This window comes from Choristoneura fumiferana, chromosome Z (genome assembly GCF_025370935.1).
Source record: "Choristoneura fumiferana chromosome Z, NRCan_CFum_1, whole genome shotgun sequence".
NCBI lineage: Eukaryota > Metazoa > Arthropoda > Insecta > Lepidoptera > Tortricidae > Choristoneura > Choristoneura fumiferana.
In genome coordinates, this window is record NC_133472.1 from 42449624 (window position 1) to 42469632 (window position 20009).

At 41.2% G+C, this 20009-nt stretch overlaps 1 protein-coding gene across 6 annotated transcripts in view; it reads right to left on the reverse strand.

The window, feature by feature from the left end:
• Mical (Molecule interacting with CasL) overlaps positions 1 to 20009 on the reverse strand; it is a 51893-nt gene that overhangs the window by 29813 nt on the left and 2071 nt on the right. For 5 of the 6 annotated variants that reach the window (XR_012452371.1, XM_074100541.1, XM_074100548.1 and 2 more), the window contains exons 2-12: positions 18514 to 18681; positions 17820 to 17904; positions 16317 to 16504; positions 14436 to 14606; positions 13428 to 13625; positions 11556 to 11754; positions 9489 to 9665; positions 7003 to 7161; positions 5746 to 5882; positions 2703 to 2769; positions 673 to 1910 (exon numbers count right to left, since the gene is read on the reverse strand). Coding sequence is in view for 5 of the 6 variants with exons in the window: in XM_074100541.1 (XP_073956642.1) it covers positions 673 to 1910; positions 2703 to 2769; positions 5746 to 5882; positions 7003 to 7161; positions 9489 to 9665; positions 11556 to 11754; positions 13428 to 13625; positions 14436 to 14606; positions 16317 to 16504; positions 17820 to 17904; positions 18514 to 18657 (2763 nt within the window). In the remaining variant the exon portion in view is untranslated. The remainder of the gene's footprint in view (positions 1 to 672; positions 1911 to 2702; positions 2770 to 5745; positions 5883 to 7002; positions 7162 to 9488; positions 9666 to 11555; positions 11755 to 13427; positions 13626 to 14435; positions 14607 to 16316; positions 16505 to 17819; positions 17905 to 18513; positions 18682 to 20009) is intronic. The other variant, XM_074100557.1, reaches the window with a different exon arrangement.

The window sequence follows — 20009 nt, forward strand, 5'->3', positions numbered from 1 at the left end:
AACGCCACGAAAAAACCTACAACGAACAGCCACAGAACTGTGACAACCAACTGATAGACCAACGAAGTCTTGTTGCTATTTTTTTTTCTATTTAGAGACTTTTAGAGCCTTGCAACGTCACACGTTTGCATCTTTATCGCACTTCTAGAACTACCCCCCCGAGTCGCCATACTCTGTCAAGTTCTTGTTAACTTAGTCTATGTGACAGAATATCTATGACGCGATCGGCTTACTTTGTTAGAATAAACAGAGAGGGCATCAAATATATCTACGAGTATTACCAGAAAAAGTGGTGAAACTGAAACAGGATATAAGACTTACCCCCTGTCTCACCAATTAGATATTGATAACTTTTATGTGACAGATAAATGTGATGCTGTCTTTATTTATTTCGTCAAATTGAAGTGTCGAAACAGGCGCTTAGTGTAGAAAAACCAGAGATCAACTAAAACAGATTCCCTAACATGTTTCTCATCCCCAAAAGTAGCCTAACGTACAGTCACCAGCATTAATATCTGCCACAGTGGAGCGTGCAAAAATATCGGACACGTCCTTCCGGCCCTAGAAATAGAGTCGTATCAGATATTTATGCACGCTTGTTGTGCCAGATATTGGTGCTGGTGACTGTACCCAGCAATTAGTGAGCGCATGCCACACCACATAAAACCTCACATAGTGCTGCAACTGTTTCTCCAGCGTTTTCACCCTCTCGCCGAAATGGGGGGCGCTGGCACGGTACTGCTGCAGCCCGTAATCGTTATCCAGATCGGCAGAGGCGAACTCCATCCTCGGCTCAGCGGCCAACATCTGTAGACTCTTCTCGAACCTCTGCTTCATGACGACCCTGGCTGCTTTCCTTCTGCCGCCGCTCTTCTTCTTCCCCTCCGCCCTCTTCTGCATCATTTCAGATACGCGTTGCAAACGGAACGCTTGCATTTCGGTAAGCTCCGACCTTCTAACATCCTCGATCTCCTTTGGCTTCTGACCGTGGATAAGCTCGTGCATTCGCTGCCTGCGTGCCGCCAACTCGCGGTTACCTATCGACTCGGTTAACTTGGCTCTTTCTGGACTAGAAGTGTGTTTGCCTTCGATCATTTGCGCCATGCGCTGGCAGCGCAGCATCATTTCGGGGGTGCTGATGGAGCTGGAGCGTATCGTGCGGGACTCTGGACTGGGCGTGCTCCTCCGCGAATGACCTTCGAACATGAGCGCTATTCGTTTCGTGTTCTTCACTATTTCCGGAGAGTCTATGGAGTTCGAACGGTGCTGGAGTTTCGCTTCGGGACTTTGCGAACTCCTGTTCCTGTTGGCGTATAAGACTTCAGATAATCTCCTGCCTTTCAAAGGACTCTCCACGGAAGATGTCCTGGTCAGCTTAGGTGTTTCAGTAGACGATGAGCGTGTGAATTTCGGTGAGGATCTTTTGAACTCCGAGCTGACTAGAGTAGCGTCAGTATCGGCAGAGCTATCTTGAAATATATCTGAGAAATCTGGCACTTTAATCGAGGAGGCGTCTAGTCCCTTTAACCTTCTCGGTGGCTTGATCGGTTTCTCTACTTGTTGGTTAAAATAATTCATCACTGTTCCAACTTTATCTTTATTCTTGACTTGGCTTTTCGTCGTGCCCTGGAGGAGGTTGGAGAGGGTTTCTCTTAGGACCTTAGGGTCCGGCGTGTCGTCTGGATCTAGAAGGGCTAGTATTTGTTCCTGCAATTCTTTCTGTTTGTTGGCGTATGTATCACTGGCATCGTGGCCGTCGATGAGGCGGGCTAGAGTGGTTATATCGTTGAGGTCAAGCTTCCCTATCTGCTTGCGGATGTACTCGGCGGGGTCGGTACTTACTTGGGGTGTGCGGAGACCGCGACGCTTCTTTCTATAGGACGAGTGGGATTTCTCGGCTTCGGCTGCGTCTACGTAAAGAAATATACTAGATTGTACAAGTGCATAAAATGCGTCGTTTCACTCGAGGTTTATACCCACTCGAGCCGTAAGCGAGGGCTGATAGTTAAGTCGAGGGTAAAATTACTTTTATGAAAAAGTTATACGTTCTGTTTTAACCCATAATAAGGCCCCATTTATTGGAGCATACTACCACAGAATCAAAAGCAGCTATCGAATACTCGCACATACCTGACAAAGAATATTTTTAAAGCTAGTCCTATTTTCAATAATTACAATGGAAATTGTGACTTGATGAAAACCTTGATTACTATGAAATTTTAATTGCAACAGTGGAAACAGTAAATGTTCATTTACTACCTTTTATTTTTCAGAAATTGCTACTTATTAGTGTTATCCAGTTTTATTAATTTACTAGCTTTTGCCCGCGGCTACGCCCGCATAGAATTCGGTTATCGCGCGCTGTTCCCTCGGGAACTGTGCATTTTTTCGGAATAAAAATAGTCCATGTCACTCTCTGGCCCATAAACTATCTCTATGTCAAAAATGACGTCGATCTGTCGCTCCGTTTCGACGAGAAAGACGGACAAACATACATACAAACACACAAACACAACTTTCGCATTTATAATATTAGTATGGATTAATAAAACTTTATGTTCGCGGATGTTGTTGTCTGATTGCCTTGCTGTTAACACTTATTTTAAACGCTGGCAACATATCTAAATTTTAATTATAATACGTAGACTATGGCTTTTAGGGGTGTTGACAAATATCGTATAACGGACATAGTGTGCACTTACTCGAATAAACCGATATCGCATCGTTCGTTGCCCTCGCGTGCTTCTCGCTCTGCTGGCTTATTTTGATCTGTAAATTGGTACAAAACTTTCAAGCAAATCTGTAAGTCGGTCGAATAAAAATTCAACTAATTTGATAACCTCCTCCTTTTTTTGAAGTCAGTTAAAAATGGTGGTGAATTTCTGTGCTCGGGTTTCACTTTATCTTTCAACGTAATCCAAAATGAGTGATATTGACGCGACTCATAAGAGAGACAGACATAAAAAACTCACCTTTCTTATCTTCTTTTGCTAAACATACTCGAACATGCATAAAGGACGCTATAGATAGGAACTTTATTAAAAAAAAATGTACAGTCAACTACAAAAAGTTACAAAAATATTTATACGCATCTTTATTGACTTACCACTAAAATCGTGTGTAGGTACGGTCGAGTTCATAAACTTGTGGGCAAAAATTTGATCAAAAATATCTGAACACGACTCTGTTGTTAATGTCGTAGAAGCGTGTTCAGATATTTTTGATCAAATTTTTGCTCACAAGTTTATGAACTCGACTGTAGATGTTCTTTGTAACTTTAACCGTATCGATCTTTGTAGTTGACTGTATACGGATCTACCGCGCATGACCATCACAATTCTTAAATATCATTTTATAGTAAGAAATAGACCGCTAACGTTTTGGAGAAATACTTCATCTGATCTGTTGAATGTTTAAAGTTTAAGGTCACAGCTCATTAGATCCACCCGGCACCCGATCAGCACCGCCTCGCCGCGAGCTGTTAGTATTCTTTATATAGATCTGTATGGGCATGCGCTCACTACATCACCTCCGTAGCGTCACCGGATGGCCTCGCTCGCTCGTGTCCGACGCGCGGACGGCGAGTGGCTACTAGGGTTGTGTAGTTCGCGAACGAACTAGGTCCTAAGAACGCTCCCGCACACGAACTACGCGAACTAGTTCCCAGACCGCTCGCTCCTTAGTTCGTTAGTTCAGTTCACACGATGAGTAAGACCGAGACCGAACGAACTGTATATGTACTGTATATAGGGCGGGGAGTAAACGAAAGAGCGCGGCGCCGGCGGCCGGAGCCAAAAACAAAAATCAACGTTTTATCGCCAAAAGAATTGATATAGCAAAAACCGTCTTTTCAATGAGGGCTATAGCGAATGAATTCGCCGCTAGAGGCGCTAGTGTAGCGTGAGGTCTCCGAAATGTCAAATCTCATAGTTTTTGGGTGAGCTACGCGGGTTTATTTAGAATTAGAATAATTTTGTGAATATTTTGCAATATCTGTAATTAATTATGGCAAATATGCGTTCCGGGGCAATAAATGTCTGTGTTTTGAGACCGTTTTGTCTTTCGGAAACCTTTGTCCTCCCCTTTTTCCGAACAAAACGGGGACTATGCAACACTGTGACATGCTCGATATTTTCATGGTACGGTTTTAAGGTGTATTAAATATGATTTTAATCTAAACTTTGTTTTCGCGCCGTAATAATAGACTTTGAAAGCCATACTTAAAAACCTCACGCGCCATCTAGTGAGACAAAAAACGATAGCCCTCATTAAGTACTTAACTATTATTTTTAAAAAATATTTTATTACATTAAAAAAAAAATCCAAATAAATTACCACAAGTGCAATGCAAAAAGTATAAGCATAATAATATGGGAATCCTTCCTCTGGTTCGAGACGGGAGCGTTGATCAGCGTCGGCGTCGGGAGCTGACGACCTAAAAGAGCGAACTAGTTCGTTGGGGAGCGGCGAACTAAACCTAGCGCTCCTACTAGTGAACTACTATGCGCAACACTAGTGGCTACCACGCTCGCAGCTTGTACGCTTGCCTCGCGTCCGCACGCGGCCGGCGCGGCGCTCCCCCCCCTCATTTCATAATAGACTATAGTCCATTAGCGTTAAGAAAATAGTGACTCATCGTTGTCACTCAGCTTAGCCACGCCCCTTGACCAATTAGAACATAGTAAATTAGAAAGCCGTGTTCACATTGACCATTTGAAGTAAGCCCTTCAGACAGTACAGACGTGTCTTTTGTCAATTTTAAAAATGGATACCTCACCTGTTCATATTTAGTTGACGAAACCGCCAAAGCAAATGGCATTGACATCCTCCGCCTACCATCGTACCATTGTAAACTCAATCCAAAATAGTTGGTTTGGGCTCAAATAAATAATTATATTGCTGTCAGTAACCCCACATTTAAACTTAAAGAAAAGCTGTTTTACGACGGAATAGTAACAATAGACTAACAAATGGAAGAAATGCTGTGAGCACGTGGTCAGTGAAGAAAAACCATGTGGGACTTAGACAATGTAATGGAACTCGCGGAACAGAATTCTTTTATTATAATAAAATTCACATTCACATTTATAAATGTGAATGAAACTTCTGACGATTTTGAATAATTTTTAAAATAATTACGTAATATTTATATTTGAAAATAATGTGTAATAATAAGACTGCTTTTATGAAATAAATAGTTTTATTTTAAACCCCAGTATGAATACGGCTTTAGTCTGCAGTTGCACTGATGAGACATTATTTTCTTAACGCGAATAGACTATACTCGGAAATTCGTGGACCACGAGACGTCCACTCGTTTACCAAGCGGCGTTCACCCATTTTTTTTTTATCCGACTGGATGGCAAACGAGCAAGTGGGTCTCCTGATGTTAAGAGGTCACCACCGCCCATAAACATCTGCAACACCAGGGGTATTGCAGATGCGTTGCCAACCTAGAGGCCTGAGATGGGATGCCTCAAGTGCCAGTAATTTCACCGGCTGTCTTACTCTCCACGCCGAAACACAACAGTGCAAGCACTGCTGCTTCACGGCAGGATTAGCGAGCAAGATGGTGGTAGCAATCCGGGCGGACTTTGCACAAGGTCCTACCACCTGCAAAAATGGACCCCATGGACCACCTGTCGACAACGAGTGGACGCCAAAAGCCGAGGCGGTGCTGGTCGGGCGCCGGGTGGCCTTAATGAGCTGTGACCTTAATCGAGATCGATTATTATGGGCACAGACCTGGTCGAACACGTCGGACTGGTGATGCACGTGCGGTATCTCCCCCTTGAAGGCTCCATACACCCTCAAGAGGTACGAGCGCAGCTTCGACTCCGCAATGTCACGCGTCGAGCCGCTAGCAGAGAATGGAGCGATGCCTGAGAGATATAAGTTTGTGTTAGAAATTCATTTTTAATATGTACTAGCTTTTTTGCTGACTGTATTTTTGTTGATGAACTGAAACAATGAGGGCTATCGTTTTGTCTCACTAGATGGCGCACTGTTGCGTGAGGTTTTTAAGTGTGACTTTCAAAGTCTGTTATTACGGGCGTGAAAACAAAGTTTAGATTAAAATCATATTTAATACACCTTAAAACCGTACCATAAAATATCGAGCATGCCACAGTGTTGCATAGTCCCGTTTTGTTCGGAAAAAGGGAGGACAAAGGTTTCCGAAAGACAAAACTTTCTCAAAACACAGACATTCATTGCCCCGGAACGCATATTTGCCATAATTAATTTCTGATATTGCAAAATATTCACAAAATTATTCTAATTATAAATAAACCCGCGTAGCTCACCCAAAACTATGAGACTTGACATTTCGGAGACCTCACGCTACACTAGCGCCTCTAGCGGTGAATTCATACGCGATAGCCCTCATTACCGTTGATTTATGGAGCCGCTGTTTTTAATATTATCCCCGTTCTGGGCCACACATTGTATAGTGCGAACTCAAAAGCAACCCTTTCTTTTCCATCAGTGACGACTTTACGTATATTGCTTTACTTACCCGCGATTCTCCAAGAAAAACATAGTTTCTCATACATAATGGGGCCCTAGTGAAAAAGGGGTTAAGTCTGCAGAAATTACACAGCTATTTTCTATTTTATGTGTAAAGGGGCTTAAGTCGAAATCAGCGGTTCAACTTCTGCAGAATTAACCCCTTTTTCACTAGGGCCCCAATTTACTCTGACTAAAACATGTATATCTCAGTTGGATGCTGTTATGCAATAGTGTGTTAATTCTGATTAATTCTGCAACACAGTTGACATTGTATTGCAAAATGACAGTGAGTTGACTCAGTATTGCAAAACAGCGTCCAGTTAAGCAATGGAATTCAACTTTGTGCACATAGAACGAAATAAAGTAGATAAGCAAACCTTTTTAATGACCTAACTCTCAGCTTTGTTGGTTATTGGTCCATTTTGACGCGTGGTCCATTAGCTTCCAAAATTTGACCCATGCAAACAAATAAATAAATAAATAGTCACTGACCCAACTCCATTTGCAGTGCGAGATGCGGCGCGTCCCCCAGCAGGTCGGGCCGGTAGCGGCGCAGCAACTGTTGCAGCGCGGCGGGCCCGCAGGCCGCCCGCAGCCCGCCCTCGGACACGCCCGCCCACGCGAGCAGCACGTCGTCGGAGACTTCCGCTTCTGCGAGAACAATAACAATACACGCTTCAGCGCCGTGCCACAGATTACATAATGCCGCATTTAGAGCGCGTTCAGACTGGCGGGAATAGCGCGGTACCATATTTACATGAAAATGTTCCAAAGCGTTCAGACATAACCGCGCGGTTGCCACCAACCAAACGCTAGAAAATACAATCGCGCGGGGCCGCCCGATTTAATTACTATAGAGCTCGACGAGAGCGTTCAATGAGGGCTATCGCGTATGAATTCGCCGCTAGAGGCGCTAGTGTAGCGTGAGGTCTTCGAAATGTCAAATCTCATAGTTTTTGGGTGAGCTACGCGGGATTATTTATAATTAGAAAAATTTTGTGAATATTTTGCAACATGTGAAATTAATTATGGCAAATATGCGTTCCGGGGCAATGAATGTCTGTGTTCTGAGACAGTTTTGTCTTTCGGAAACCTTTGTCCTCCCTTTTTTCCGAACAAAACGGGGACTATATGCAACACTGTGGCATGCTCGATATTTTTATGGTACGGTTTAAAGGTGTATTAAATATGATTTTAATCTAAACTTTGTTTTCACGCCCGTAATAACAGACTTTGAAAGCCACACTTAATAACCTCACGCAACAGTGCGCCATCTAGTGAGACAAAAAACGATAGTCCTCATTGCGTCGCGGATACTGCGCGGATTGGACGTCACATTTCAGGAGGCCACGCAGATTCCCTGATCAATTCAAGCACTTCAAAAGATTTTACTGACATTTTTAAATAGTTAAATAATTTTTCCTCGAACATTCTTAGTTTGAGATATAATGCATGTTCGGTGCAATACACCTAACACGTGAAATAGCCGCGTGAGCATCGTCAGCAATCGACGCAAATTAATTACATACTTACATTATTAGTGCATTATTCGGAACCGCCGCGACCGGGCGCATTCGATAACATTTTAATAACATTTAACATTCTTAGACATCCTTAACTAACTTCTAGTGATTATTGTAGTTTAAATTGATAATAAACCTTTAACGTTCCTTTCTATTTGGACTTTGAACATCCCAAGCAAACCCTCACCGCACAACGCAACGAAATGGCCACGATTGAATCGATCACTAAATATTGGATGCACCCAATATCGCCTTTTTCTTCTTTTCTTTATTGTAAGGAACCACAGATACAGTATTTCATTTCCTCTTCGACGTCTATCTTGTAACTAAAAGCCAATCGCTAAATAACCGCGGTGTCTGAATAGTACACATTTTTGCGTTTCAAACCGCGCAGGAATCGCGCGATTCCCGCCAGTCTGAACGCGCCCTTACACTCGCGTACGAGTCGCGAGGCGAGGTACGAGGTGAGAGTGTGACCAGACGCGCGAGACCAGTTATGCGGGATTTACACTCTCGGTTCGTGAAACGTCTCGCGCCTCGTCTCGCGCCTCGTCTCGCGCCTCGTCTCGTATCGCGGCGCGTATTTAAATTAGAGACATTTTCATATCCATTATTTTTTTGTCAAATGACAAAATACAATGGGTACTGAGTTAATGAGGGCTATCGTTTTTTGTCTCACTAGATGGCGCACTGTTGCGTGAGGTTTTTAAGTATGGCTTTCAAAGTCTGTTATTACGGGCGTGAAAACAAAGTTTAGATTAAAATCATATTTAATACACCTTAAAATCGTACCATAAAAATATCGAGCATGCCACAGTGTTGCATAGTCCCCGTTTTGTTCGGAAAAAAGGGAGGACAAAGGTTTCCGAAAGACAAAAATGTCTCAAAACACAGACATTCGTTGCCCCGGAACGCATATTTGCCATAATTAATTTCAGATATTGCAAAATATTCACAAAATTATTCTAATTATGAATAAACCCGCGTAGCTCACCCAAAAACTATGAGATTTGACATTTCGGAGACCTCACGCTACACTAGCGCCTCTAGTGGCGAATTAATTCGCGATAGCCCTCATTGAGAGAGCATGATAAATACGAACTTTTCCGATAAAACGCGATGGAAAATCATTGATTACTTCAGTTCGTAAGACGCATTTCCCATTGTCGTCATAGTGTGTTGTATGTTTTTATATGTTTTAGTTTTTAAATGGGTCCCACTGAAAAACAGCGTTGCGGCTTGCCGTAACATTATGCTGAGTGGGGTCCACTTTATACTATTCGATGTTATTTTTTTTTCCATCTAATGTATTTTTAAGTGTATCGAATATGTGTAAATAAATGTTTCTCTCTCTCATTTATTAAAAATATAAACATTTGGAATAGGAAAACATTTATATGTTTCTTTGTCTCTTCCTAACTAACAGCTGTGTAACATCTAGACTAGTGAACATACCGCGGCGCCGTTTCCGCAAAGCGGTCCCGGCGTCTAACGGCAGCGGCTCGTCCGAGTCGTAGAAGGAGGCGACGCGCGGCACCGGCACCGCCGTCCGGTTCAGGTTGCGGTACCGGGTACCAGGGTCCAGCGTGTACGCGCCGAAGTCGCGGTGCAGGTTCTCGGGGGTCGTCTGGGCTGGAATTAGAGGACGCAGGTCAGTGAGAACATCTTGCTAACGCATTACCCCCTTATTCATAAACGACAATCAAACTATTTTAGTTAAAATGCCGCTAAAATTCGTTTGTCCTTATCTGTCACTTCGACATTTGTATTTGTTAGAAAGGACAAAGCATTTGTTAGTTAACATAGGCTTGTTAAGTTTTATGTATAAGGGGGTTAGACTATGGTCTGTCCCATAATTCGAGATACTAAAATGACGTTTCATGTGTTACCTGTTTTTGCGTCTCATAAATAGTGATGTGCCGCAACCGGTTATCAGCGAAAGATTTTGTAGGTACCTATGTATGTATGTCGTAAAATATTAAGATATGAACGGATCCGTGATGCACTAAAATGTAGGGCACTTAGGACATTCTAGAAAAGGTAAAATAGGTCTAATAAAAATGCGACCGTTTTCGAGATATTTCGACTTTTTATAGATGTTGATGTATAAGTTTCAATTTCATTCTAAGTAAGTTTTACATTAACTAAATAATATGAGAATACGCTTATCTCATTTAATACGCGAGTGAAAGGGACGGTGCCACACGAACTTCGTTTTTCTAGTTTTGTAGTAGCCCCTCTGTATTGTTTTTTTACGTTGGCACTAAGTGATGACCACTGTATTTTTACCTGTGCTTAGATTTTATCACTTTATCGTAAAAGTGCATTTATATTTTCAAAATGGAAAGTAGAATATTGAATGCTATAATGTTATTTTTGCTATCGTAAAATATACATTTTATCGGTTATTTACGAAACCGAAATCATGGCCACATTATTTTTACTTTTGACATTTCAGACTGTCATTTTAGTATCTTCATTTCAGAAATAGACCATAAATAAAGTAATCAAATGTTCAGGCGCGCACGGCCCGGGCGGCGTCCGGGAAGCCGCGCGCGCAGGGTTGCCATACGTTAGGATTTGTCCGGACTTGTCCGGATTTTCGACCCTTTGTCAGGATTGCGGTCGGACTTGCCAACTGTCAGGATTATTAGAAATGACCTCATTGAAAAAAAATAAACATTTGTTTTCATGATACATTTCATTGTGGCTCTTTTATCTTTTCATTGTACTCGTAGCGTCCACTATTCTTATTCTTATTATTATTTATTTGTTAATTTCATGTGTTTTTATGTACAATAAAGAGTTTACACACACACACACACACACACACACACACACACGACGATATAAAGGTCGAGTTTGGTTTTCCAGCGGGCCATGGCGCTACTCCATGGGTTTGCATCCGATGGGAACAGAGCCTGTGGTAAAAGGTTGTCGTGTCGGTAGAAAAGATGCAATGCACTATTTACAGTTTATTTACAATTAAGTTTACACACACACACACACACACGCACACAAACATCACGCCTGTATTCCCAAATGGGGTAGACAGAGCACACGAAACGTTACCGCTTCGGAGCCACTTTTAGCAATTTTAGGTTTTTAAGTTTGACAAAAACGGTACAATAGTGACACGTTGCTAGCCTGTCGCCTACGGTATACCTTAACCTATATCCTCAGTCGCCTCTTACGACATCCACGGAAGAAATGGAGAGGTGTAATTCTAACCCGACACCACACAAGTTTACAATACAATACATTTATTACACGGAGGGAAAGGTAAGCGTAGATCCACGATACAGTATACAGTACACCGCGGACCGCAGCGCCGCGCCGGCTCGTCCTTCAACCTAGGTCCAATCTCTGTTACAAGAAACGTCAAGACTTTCAGGGCGATGTCAGGACTTTTGTCAGGACTTTTCATTTTTTCATATGGCAACCCTACGCGCGCGCAGCCCGCGCCCGTCGGCCACAAGGCTCAGACAGAGCCGACACGACCACCGCAGCTGTCTCACTCACCCAGCAGCCGGTACACGCTCTCGCGCTCGGCCAGCACAAGCAGCGGGTGCGCGGCGGAGCTCCAGGCGCGCACGGCCCAGGCGGCGTCCAGCGCGGACAGGAATCCGCGCGCGCAGCCCGAGCCCGTCGGCCAGAACGGCTCCAACAGACTGTCCCCGACCAGCTGGCAGAGGAGACGCCGGCCGCGACGCTCGTACACCTGAAGAAACACACATTTTCTTAAACATGCTCGGAAATGTATGCGTTAATGTCACGAAATGGAGACATGAAGTTTCTCATTTATGGCTCCCTACCACCTCCCTACATAACTTCTTGGCCTAGGCCATGAAGTATATATGAAAATCCATTATTGTCCGCTGCTCTAACTTTTTAAATTTGCTTACTAACATTAAACTGACAAAGGAAAAATTACAGACAGCCAACCACCACTACTCTGTAAGCATTTGCGATACTGTGAAGCGATGCGATGCGATGCGATGCGATGGACGGACGGACGGACGGACGGACGGATGGATGGATGGATGGATGAAATATTTCCTCACATTGTTTGAGAAAAGCACTATACAAACCTCGGCCAGAACAGGGATTGCTGGACTCATTTTATCCGGGTCTACCCCGAACTCGTCCATCAATCTCTTACTTCATGGCCTCTGCAGTAATGTACTATTATTATACGTATCGACAAACTACTTTTCGCTCAAGCAGAACTAGGACGAAACTTTAAAAAAAAACGCTTCGAATGAGGGTTTTAACGCAGGCGAAATATCGCTAGATGGCGTTAGTGTCGTGAGGTCCGTTTGATGTTTGACGTTAAACATAGAGCGCGAAGTCAGGTTACGCGGTTTGTTAGATCAATTTCCCAGGATCGTTATTTCGTAGTAGCAAAATTTCTATTCTAATTTTTTTTTCAAATGCTTTTTTTCTAACTATGGTTTTTTCCTGCAGCTTATTTTAAACAGTAGCGTTTTTTTTTTTTCAATTTGAATCGACACAGACACAGTATCGATGGAGCGGATATATTTATATATTTCTGAGTAGATTTAAATTGGGGAAAAACGCGATTTTGCAAATAAGTTTCAGTAAAAACCATAGAAGAAAAAAAGCATTTGGGAAGATATGCGAACAGAAAAGAATGATGGGCCAATTGGCCCTTACAACCAATATAAATCTCATGTATACCACGTGAAAGCTAGTTACATAAGCTTCATTTTCTAATACGGGGACAACCTTCAAAAACCCCGGAGAAGAGAGTTATCAGCCTTCAAATACACACACACACACACACACACACACACACACACACACAACGTTTATTACTACACTAGCTGTGCCCCGCATGCGTTGTAATGCTATATCCGACTCACGCTTGACCGTTTTTCTCCCAGCCTTCACAGTCTAGTCGTTATAATAACAATTACAGCAAATAGTGGGATCAATAAGCCTACCTACCTTCTAATTCTATTAGTGATTGGGCTGGGTACAGTCGAGTTCATAAAGTTGTGAGCAAAAATTTGATCAAAAATATCTGAACACGACTCTATTGTTAACGGCGTAGAAGCGTGTTCAGATATTTTTGATCAAATTTTTTCCCACACGTTTATGAGCTCGACTGTACCATACATTTTTGCCCATCATTCTTTTCTACAAGAAAATGACGATTCCCAGAAATTGATCCAACAAGCATATGGATCATGTTGTCTTTATAAATACATTTATCTACACCCATATAGTAAATCCTCAATTATGCGTTCAAAAACCATAGGTAATGACCAGCATTACGACATTGGATTCTGTTACGACATTGGATTCGACACTAGTGTTTTAAGGACCCCTATTACGATACAGTTGCATTAAATACTATTATCCACTCACCATGCTGGCGTTCTCCGCGGCATACATGGATGTGAAGTCAAAGAGCGCGACGTCGGGCTCCCCGTAGTGGTTCAGCGCGAACTCCTGGAGAGGCAGCCTGCCTTCCGTGGAGAAGCGGGCCGCTTCCTGGGCGTACCGCATCAGGGCGGCCCGGTCCACGTTCTCTACGGAGAGCAGGCGGGACACCTCCGCGAAGTCCTGGCACAAAACACAGATAGTTCAGAAGTCAATCTCCTGTATGTACTTCACTTTTCATACCTACGCTCGGCGGTCGCTCGAAGGTTGTCAACTGTGGCTTATGCACCAAAACACTATCGTGGTAGCGGCACTCTTATCTAGTTGTATGATTTATTGTTGAGAATGAAACGGGAAGAATGTAATTATAAATTAAGTAATAACTAAAATATTTTATTTTAAAAGTCATTGTTATATTATTTTGTCACAGAAAATGTGCATTAGTGCAGAAGTGTGCGTAAGACGTTTACCGACGGGGAGACGTCTTTTTCGCTCTTACTGTGTGGACATAAAAGTAGATTGTACAACGAGGGCATAAAACGAGCCATTTTACCCAAGACGTTCATATAGCCACCCGAGCCGGTACGGCGAGGGTGGATAGACACGTCGAGGGGAAAATGGGTTTAATGCTAGAGTTTTACTCTGCTTTTCACTTAGATTGCAAGGAAATTAAATAGCAACAGTGGAAACAATTATTCACTTTCTATATACCTGTTACTTTTTACGCATTACTATATAACTCCATTTTTAAAATTTTATTGAATTATTTTGATTGTTTTTTAGTTTTATATAAATTTATAATTATAAAAAAAAAACATATAAACTTTTTTGTTTGTGGCCGGTTGACACCTGATTTACCATGGTCTTAGACGAAGATTTTATTTTACACACTAGAGCATAAAAAGTCATTTTATGCCGCCTAGATACAGCATAAACACGAACTTTACGAGCATGCGAAGCGAAAAAGCGTTTTTTGATTCGAAGGTCACTCACGTTCAGCAGCACCCCTTTATCCAGCAGACTGTGCTTCTTCGCGGTCATCACGAAGTAGTGCGTGTCGTCTTTGTAGTATACTATGTTCTCCAGATCGATCCCGGTGACCTCGTACAGCTCCTTGAAGAACTTCTGGTTGAATATGAACGCGACGCCGCTTATTTCCGGCACCTGCATCAGGATTGGAACAGCTTTACATTAAGGGGCCGTTTCACCATCCATTGATTAGCGTTAACCGACGGTTAAATGTGATGCCGTCTCCGTCTATTCGAACATAACAAATACAGACGGCATCACACCTAACCGCCAGTTAACACTAATCAATGGATGGTGAAACAGCCCCTTACACTTACAACCCGAGCCCCTTACACTTAAACAATCAGCAGTGGGCGGATGACGGATGCGATTTACGTCAAAATCATAGCGAAGGATATACGTAATATGGATATGACTGCAACTGGTTTAAAAAAGAGAACATAATTGAAAAAAATATAATTTTATTGTTGCAGTAAATAATCACATTTTTTTCTATATTACATATTTTCAGTGCATTCTTTCTATAGTTCACTATGCACTTATGTAAGAGGTGCGTATTCGTAAAGATACATCACCATTATTAGGAACATTATCACCATCACTCAAATTGCTTCACATTTTTATACAAAAATATCAATCGATGTTTAATAAAAAGTCTTATCCATCTTATGCTTTCGTCACCATATTGCATCCATCGTCCGCCTTTAAACAACCAGGACCAATAGTTAAATTGAAATTCCGGTATCTTACTAAATTTCGTTGGGAATTCCTGAAAACTGCATCGTTGATTACATTAACGTTGTATATAAAACAGACGCGCCTAATTTATGTAGCATTTATCTGAGCTGAATCATTAAAAAAAAATTGAAAATTTATTCCGTTTCCATGGGAATATCGGGATAAAAATTAATAAAAAAATACCCTATGTGCTTATGCCAGACCTTTATCTATCTACATGCCGAATTTCATCCACATCCGTCCAGCCATTTTAGTATGAAGCAGTAACAAACATACAGACATACTCATAAACTCTCGCATTTATAATATAAGTAGGATTTACGTTAACTATATGCCTTAAAGATTAATAATTTCTCAGAGAAATTGAGCACCGACTATTCTATGAACATACCAACAGCCAAATAAGTGGTCTAACAATTTTTAAACAACTTCCTATCAAATTAATATGTCTCTAAAGTCGAACTTTTAAGTTGACAGACACGTCTATTGGCATTGTTGATTATCAACTTTAGGGTGGTAGACCACATATTTGGCTGTAATCGATTCTACTCTGGATTCTGAGCAAATTACTTTCTGGTTTTCAGTTATTTAATTAATATATAGTATAACATTAATAACTGCGTCAATATTTAATGAATAGAAATATTGTTTTAGGAATAAATTTTTTATATTTTAAACTTCAAAACGTGTATTATTTCTGTTACAACGTTATCCTTTTTTCAGAGTATTTTTTTTAATTTCCATATCAGTTATCTACAAAATTAAAATAGAAACTTATAAAATATAAAAATAAGAACAAAAAAACAATTCTTATATGTAGGATACGAAATCATGATCATTAACGAGTTTATTTAAGCAGCCGATCAACTCAGCTATCAACACATTATTACTGTTACGGGATAAAATATCGATCATATCATAATAACTGTTTAACAGCGCCATCTAGTTCATTTCTTGTGAACACTTAACAAAATCGCCAACTCTCGTGTTCAAACGATTATAGAACGTAAGGTGTCCATCCACTTATGCAGGCCATTGTACATAAATGCGGTGGCGGTGCGCGTCATACCAGATCAGACAAGACAAACCCTACACCGTTAAACTGACCGAGGCCTCCTGCTCCGAGTGCCGGTTGATGAAGTTAGCAGTGATTGCCATGGCGAGCTTCCCCCGGAACTCCTTCCGCTTGAAGCCCTGCAGCGTGTTCCGTTTGCCGTCGGCGCCGAGGAGCACGTCGAACTCGTACTGGGACGCCGGGTGCTCGGGGGGCGACACCCGCGCGCGCCAGCCCAAAGCTGGTGAAATACGGGCATAGAACTGAGGGGTTATAGTTTGCGCGGAAAAAAATCTGGATAAAAGTGAATTGACACCTGTCTACCAATGTACACCCTTTTCCCAAACGATCTATGATTATTATCGAAAATACGCCTCACCTTGCGCATCATTTTTGAGAAAAGCTTCATATTAGTCTCGGCTGGAATAGCAATTGCTGGCTTCGTATTAGTTTAAACAGACTCGCAAGCTCGTCCGTTTAATACTCATACTCAGCCAGCAATTGGCTACTTTCAGGCCACGACAATAATCTACTAATACAGTTGCCATGACACTACCTGCCCATCATCTGATATTATTCCACAGCCGCCACGGACACCCCAAGAGTGTTGCGACTAAGAGAGGTCACACTTGGGGGTTGTTTCACCACCAATTGGGATGCACCAAAAAAAATAACCTATAGTTTTTATTTTATTTTTGGAAAGAATAGGATATTTTAAGATACCATTTTCATTGATTTTGAATTTGGATGAGTATTTAATTTTTTATTTTTTTTTTTTAAGAAATACGCTGGATGTCGTCATAGTGAGACAGCCACGTTCCATTGCCTAGAAAAATTCAGGTCGTACATAACATAATCTGTGGCATTACAATTTGACAATAATTCAAGCACGGCTTAGGGTCCTAAATGAATCATGACCATGACCAATAGTTTTATTTATTTCTCTTCTTTTAGCTTCGATTATTCCTGTTTGTTTAATGGTGTAAAAGTAAATAGATATTTTTTTATTAAAATCTGATATTTAAATTATTTTGTATTTACTTGTAACGTAGTAATTTAATCATTTAATTTGTAGAAATACATTGGGAATACTCGTATACATTTGGGACTTTAAGATAAATGACAACTGTTTAAAGCCGGGTGCGCATCATGTGATTAAAGTTCTATCTTTGTCACTCTTTGCTATTATAAGCAGGACAGCAACATTTTAAACTGTCAATTTGCTTAAGAGTGTACACCTGCTTTATAACTGCCTTTATGACGGGTTAGCAGGGGTCCAATGAGAGTCATTACTTAAATTTTGTTTATTTAATTCAGTTTATCACATTTTTGGAATCTGATTTCTGAAAACGTGTAAATGTGATGCCGTCTCTGTTTATTTTGTTCGAATAGACGGAGACGGCATCACATTTATCCTTCAGATAAAATCAATCAATGGGTGGTAAAACAGCCCCTTTAATGAACTGAAACAATAACTTTGCACACCCGCGTTGTGTTTTCAGTTCATTAATATGGACCTCCGCAAAGTAACGCCTGAATCAATAGAACACACTCACTTTCGGAATTCTCTGTGATGGTTGGCTCTAGTAGCCCCTCGAAGCTGACCCCCTCGTGGACCTCCACTCCCAGCAGTAATGCCACCTGTCAAAAAAAATGATGAACGAGTTGTTTTTGGATGCAATTTTGTATGTTCTTTTATTTCTTTTTGTGTATCTATTTTTTTTGTGTAAGCTTACCCCGCCGGCGCGCTTGCCCCGGCTTACCTTAATCTGAGTTTTACAGCGCATTGATTTTAACTGCACTGCTGTAATTCTTTATTGACAAGTAAATAAAAAGCTAACCTTTGAAAATGTATGTATGTATGTATGTAAACTCTTTATTGTACAAAAGAAAATTAACAAAATACAATTGACAAACTTTAAGATACTTGTACAAAGGCGGACTTATCCCTTTAAGGGATCTGTACCAGTCAACCTTTGAGTGGATGAGAGAGGAGCAATACGTTAGAAAATAAATGAATGCAGTTTTTTTTTATAATTCATGAATCATTATACGATAATGGTGAAATGATTAGGCCTTTTAACTATCGGCTTAATAAATGTATGGGAGGGTTTGAAGTTAATATTTGGTACATTTCTGGTTTAAAAAAAAAAATGTGATTTTACTCATCCATTGCACAACGTACTTTCAAAACCAGTTTAAAATTTACTGATACCTCTTATATTTATGGAATTACACCCTGCGTATTACCTTGAGCAGTATACACTGTAGCTGCCTGATGCTGATGTGATCTATGGAGCCTGCGCAGAACTTGCCGAAGAACTTCTTCGCGGCGAGCGAGCGCAGGTCGTGTATCACGAATGGCCACAGATGGAGCACGTTGTTTCGCGACATGCGATCACGCTTCTCAACGACCACCTGGTAATGTTACAGCGCACGATGAAGAACGTATCACTTGAGGCTGTGCCGTCGTAACGACTCGATTCCCATCGGCTCGCCTAAATTTTTAAACGCTAAAACGGAACCCTTCTAGTTTCGCCGTCTGTCTGTCTGTCTAGGGATTGCAAAATCCGGTCTTTTTTCAAATCCGGATTTTATGAATATCAACACGTACAAATCCGGATTATCCATTCATTCCATTTTCGATTTTTAACATAATTTTACCAATTTAAAAAATATGGAATTACATTAAGAAAATGTAAAATAAACTGTGTTTTTTGTATATTACGCGTTTAATCAGTCTAATACTCTGATTGGAAACACTAACTGTAGTAAGTCTGTGAAGCCTATCTGCCTGCGGTTTTGCTGTATCAATTGAGCATAACTTTGGTTCTAGGAGTAATTTTTCTAATAAATGTACATAAAATGAAGCTAATTATATAACGCATTCTATAATATTTTTTTAAATTTTAAATACATATTTATTTAAAAATAGGTTGACCATTTTGTGATTGTCGCACTCACACGTCGAGTTACCAATATCACTTTGCGCAAATACTTGCTAATATCTAAATGGTGAAGGATACGCCATGTTCACATTTTCATGGGAAAGTACATTAGTTCTGTTTTAGTTATCACGCAGAGTGATCCTCCAACTACCGAATTTTGTGTGCCTATCAGTACAAGTCTTTCGCGCGATGTGTATGGGTCATCTTAAAAGTAATTTCCGTGGATCCCCGTTGTGCGATATACAATGATTTTAATTCAATGTTTCTATTTTTGTTTATTAGTTGACTTTGTTCTTATTTCTCAGAATAGAGCTACTCATGCAATAATAGTTTAGCAGTAATCGCCAAAATACTTTGTTGTCGTAATCTTCGGTGCCGTAATTCCGGTGCCATTTTTGTTCACCGAAATTACAGATATGGCAGCGAAATTACTAATTATGCTTCATTATGATTGAATCTAACGGTCCATCCCATCCATCCCAGCCTATACACGTCCCACTGCTGGGCACAGCCCTCCTCTAAGACAAGAGGGCTTGGGCCATAGTTCCCACGCGGGCCCAGTGCGGATTGGGAATCTAACGGTAGTTTCATGTTAAACTCACTCGCTTGCTCGCGTCGCTCTCGTGAAATATAAAGGTACGGATTATGCTTATTACTTAGCACAAAAGCATGCTATTAATGAGTAATTACTACCGTGATACTAGCGTGTGTATATTTTTTTGTGGCATGCTGGCTATATGGATCACCCTGCTTTCTTTGAGCGTACTACCTGAGACGGAGGTGGAAGGATGAATGTTA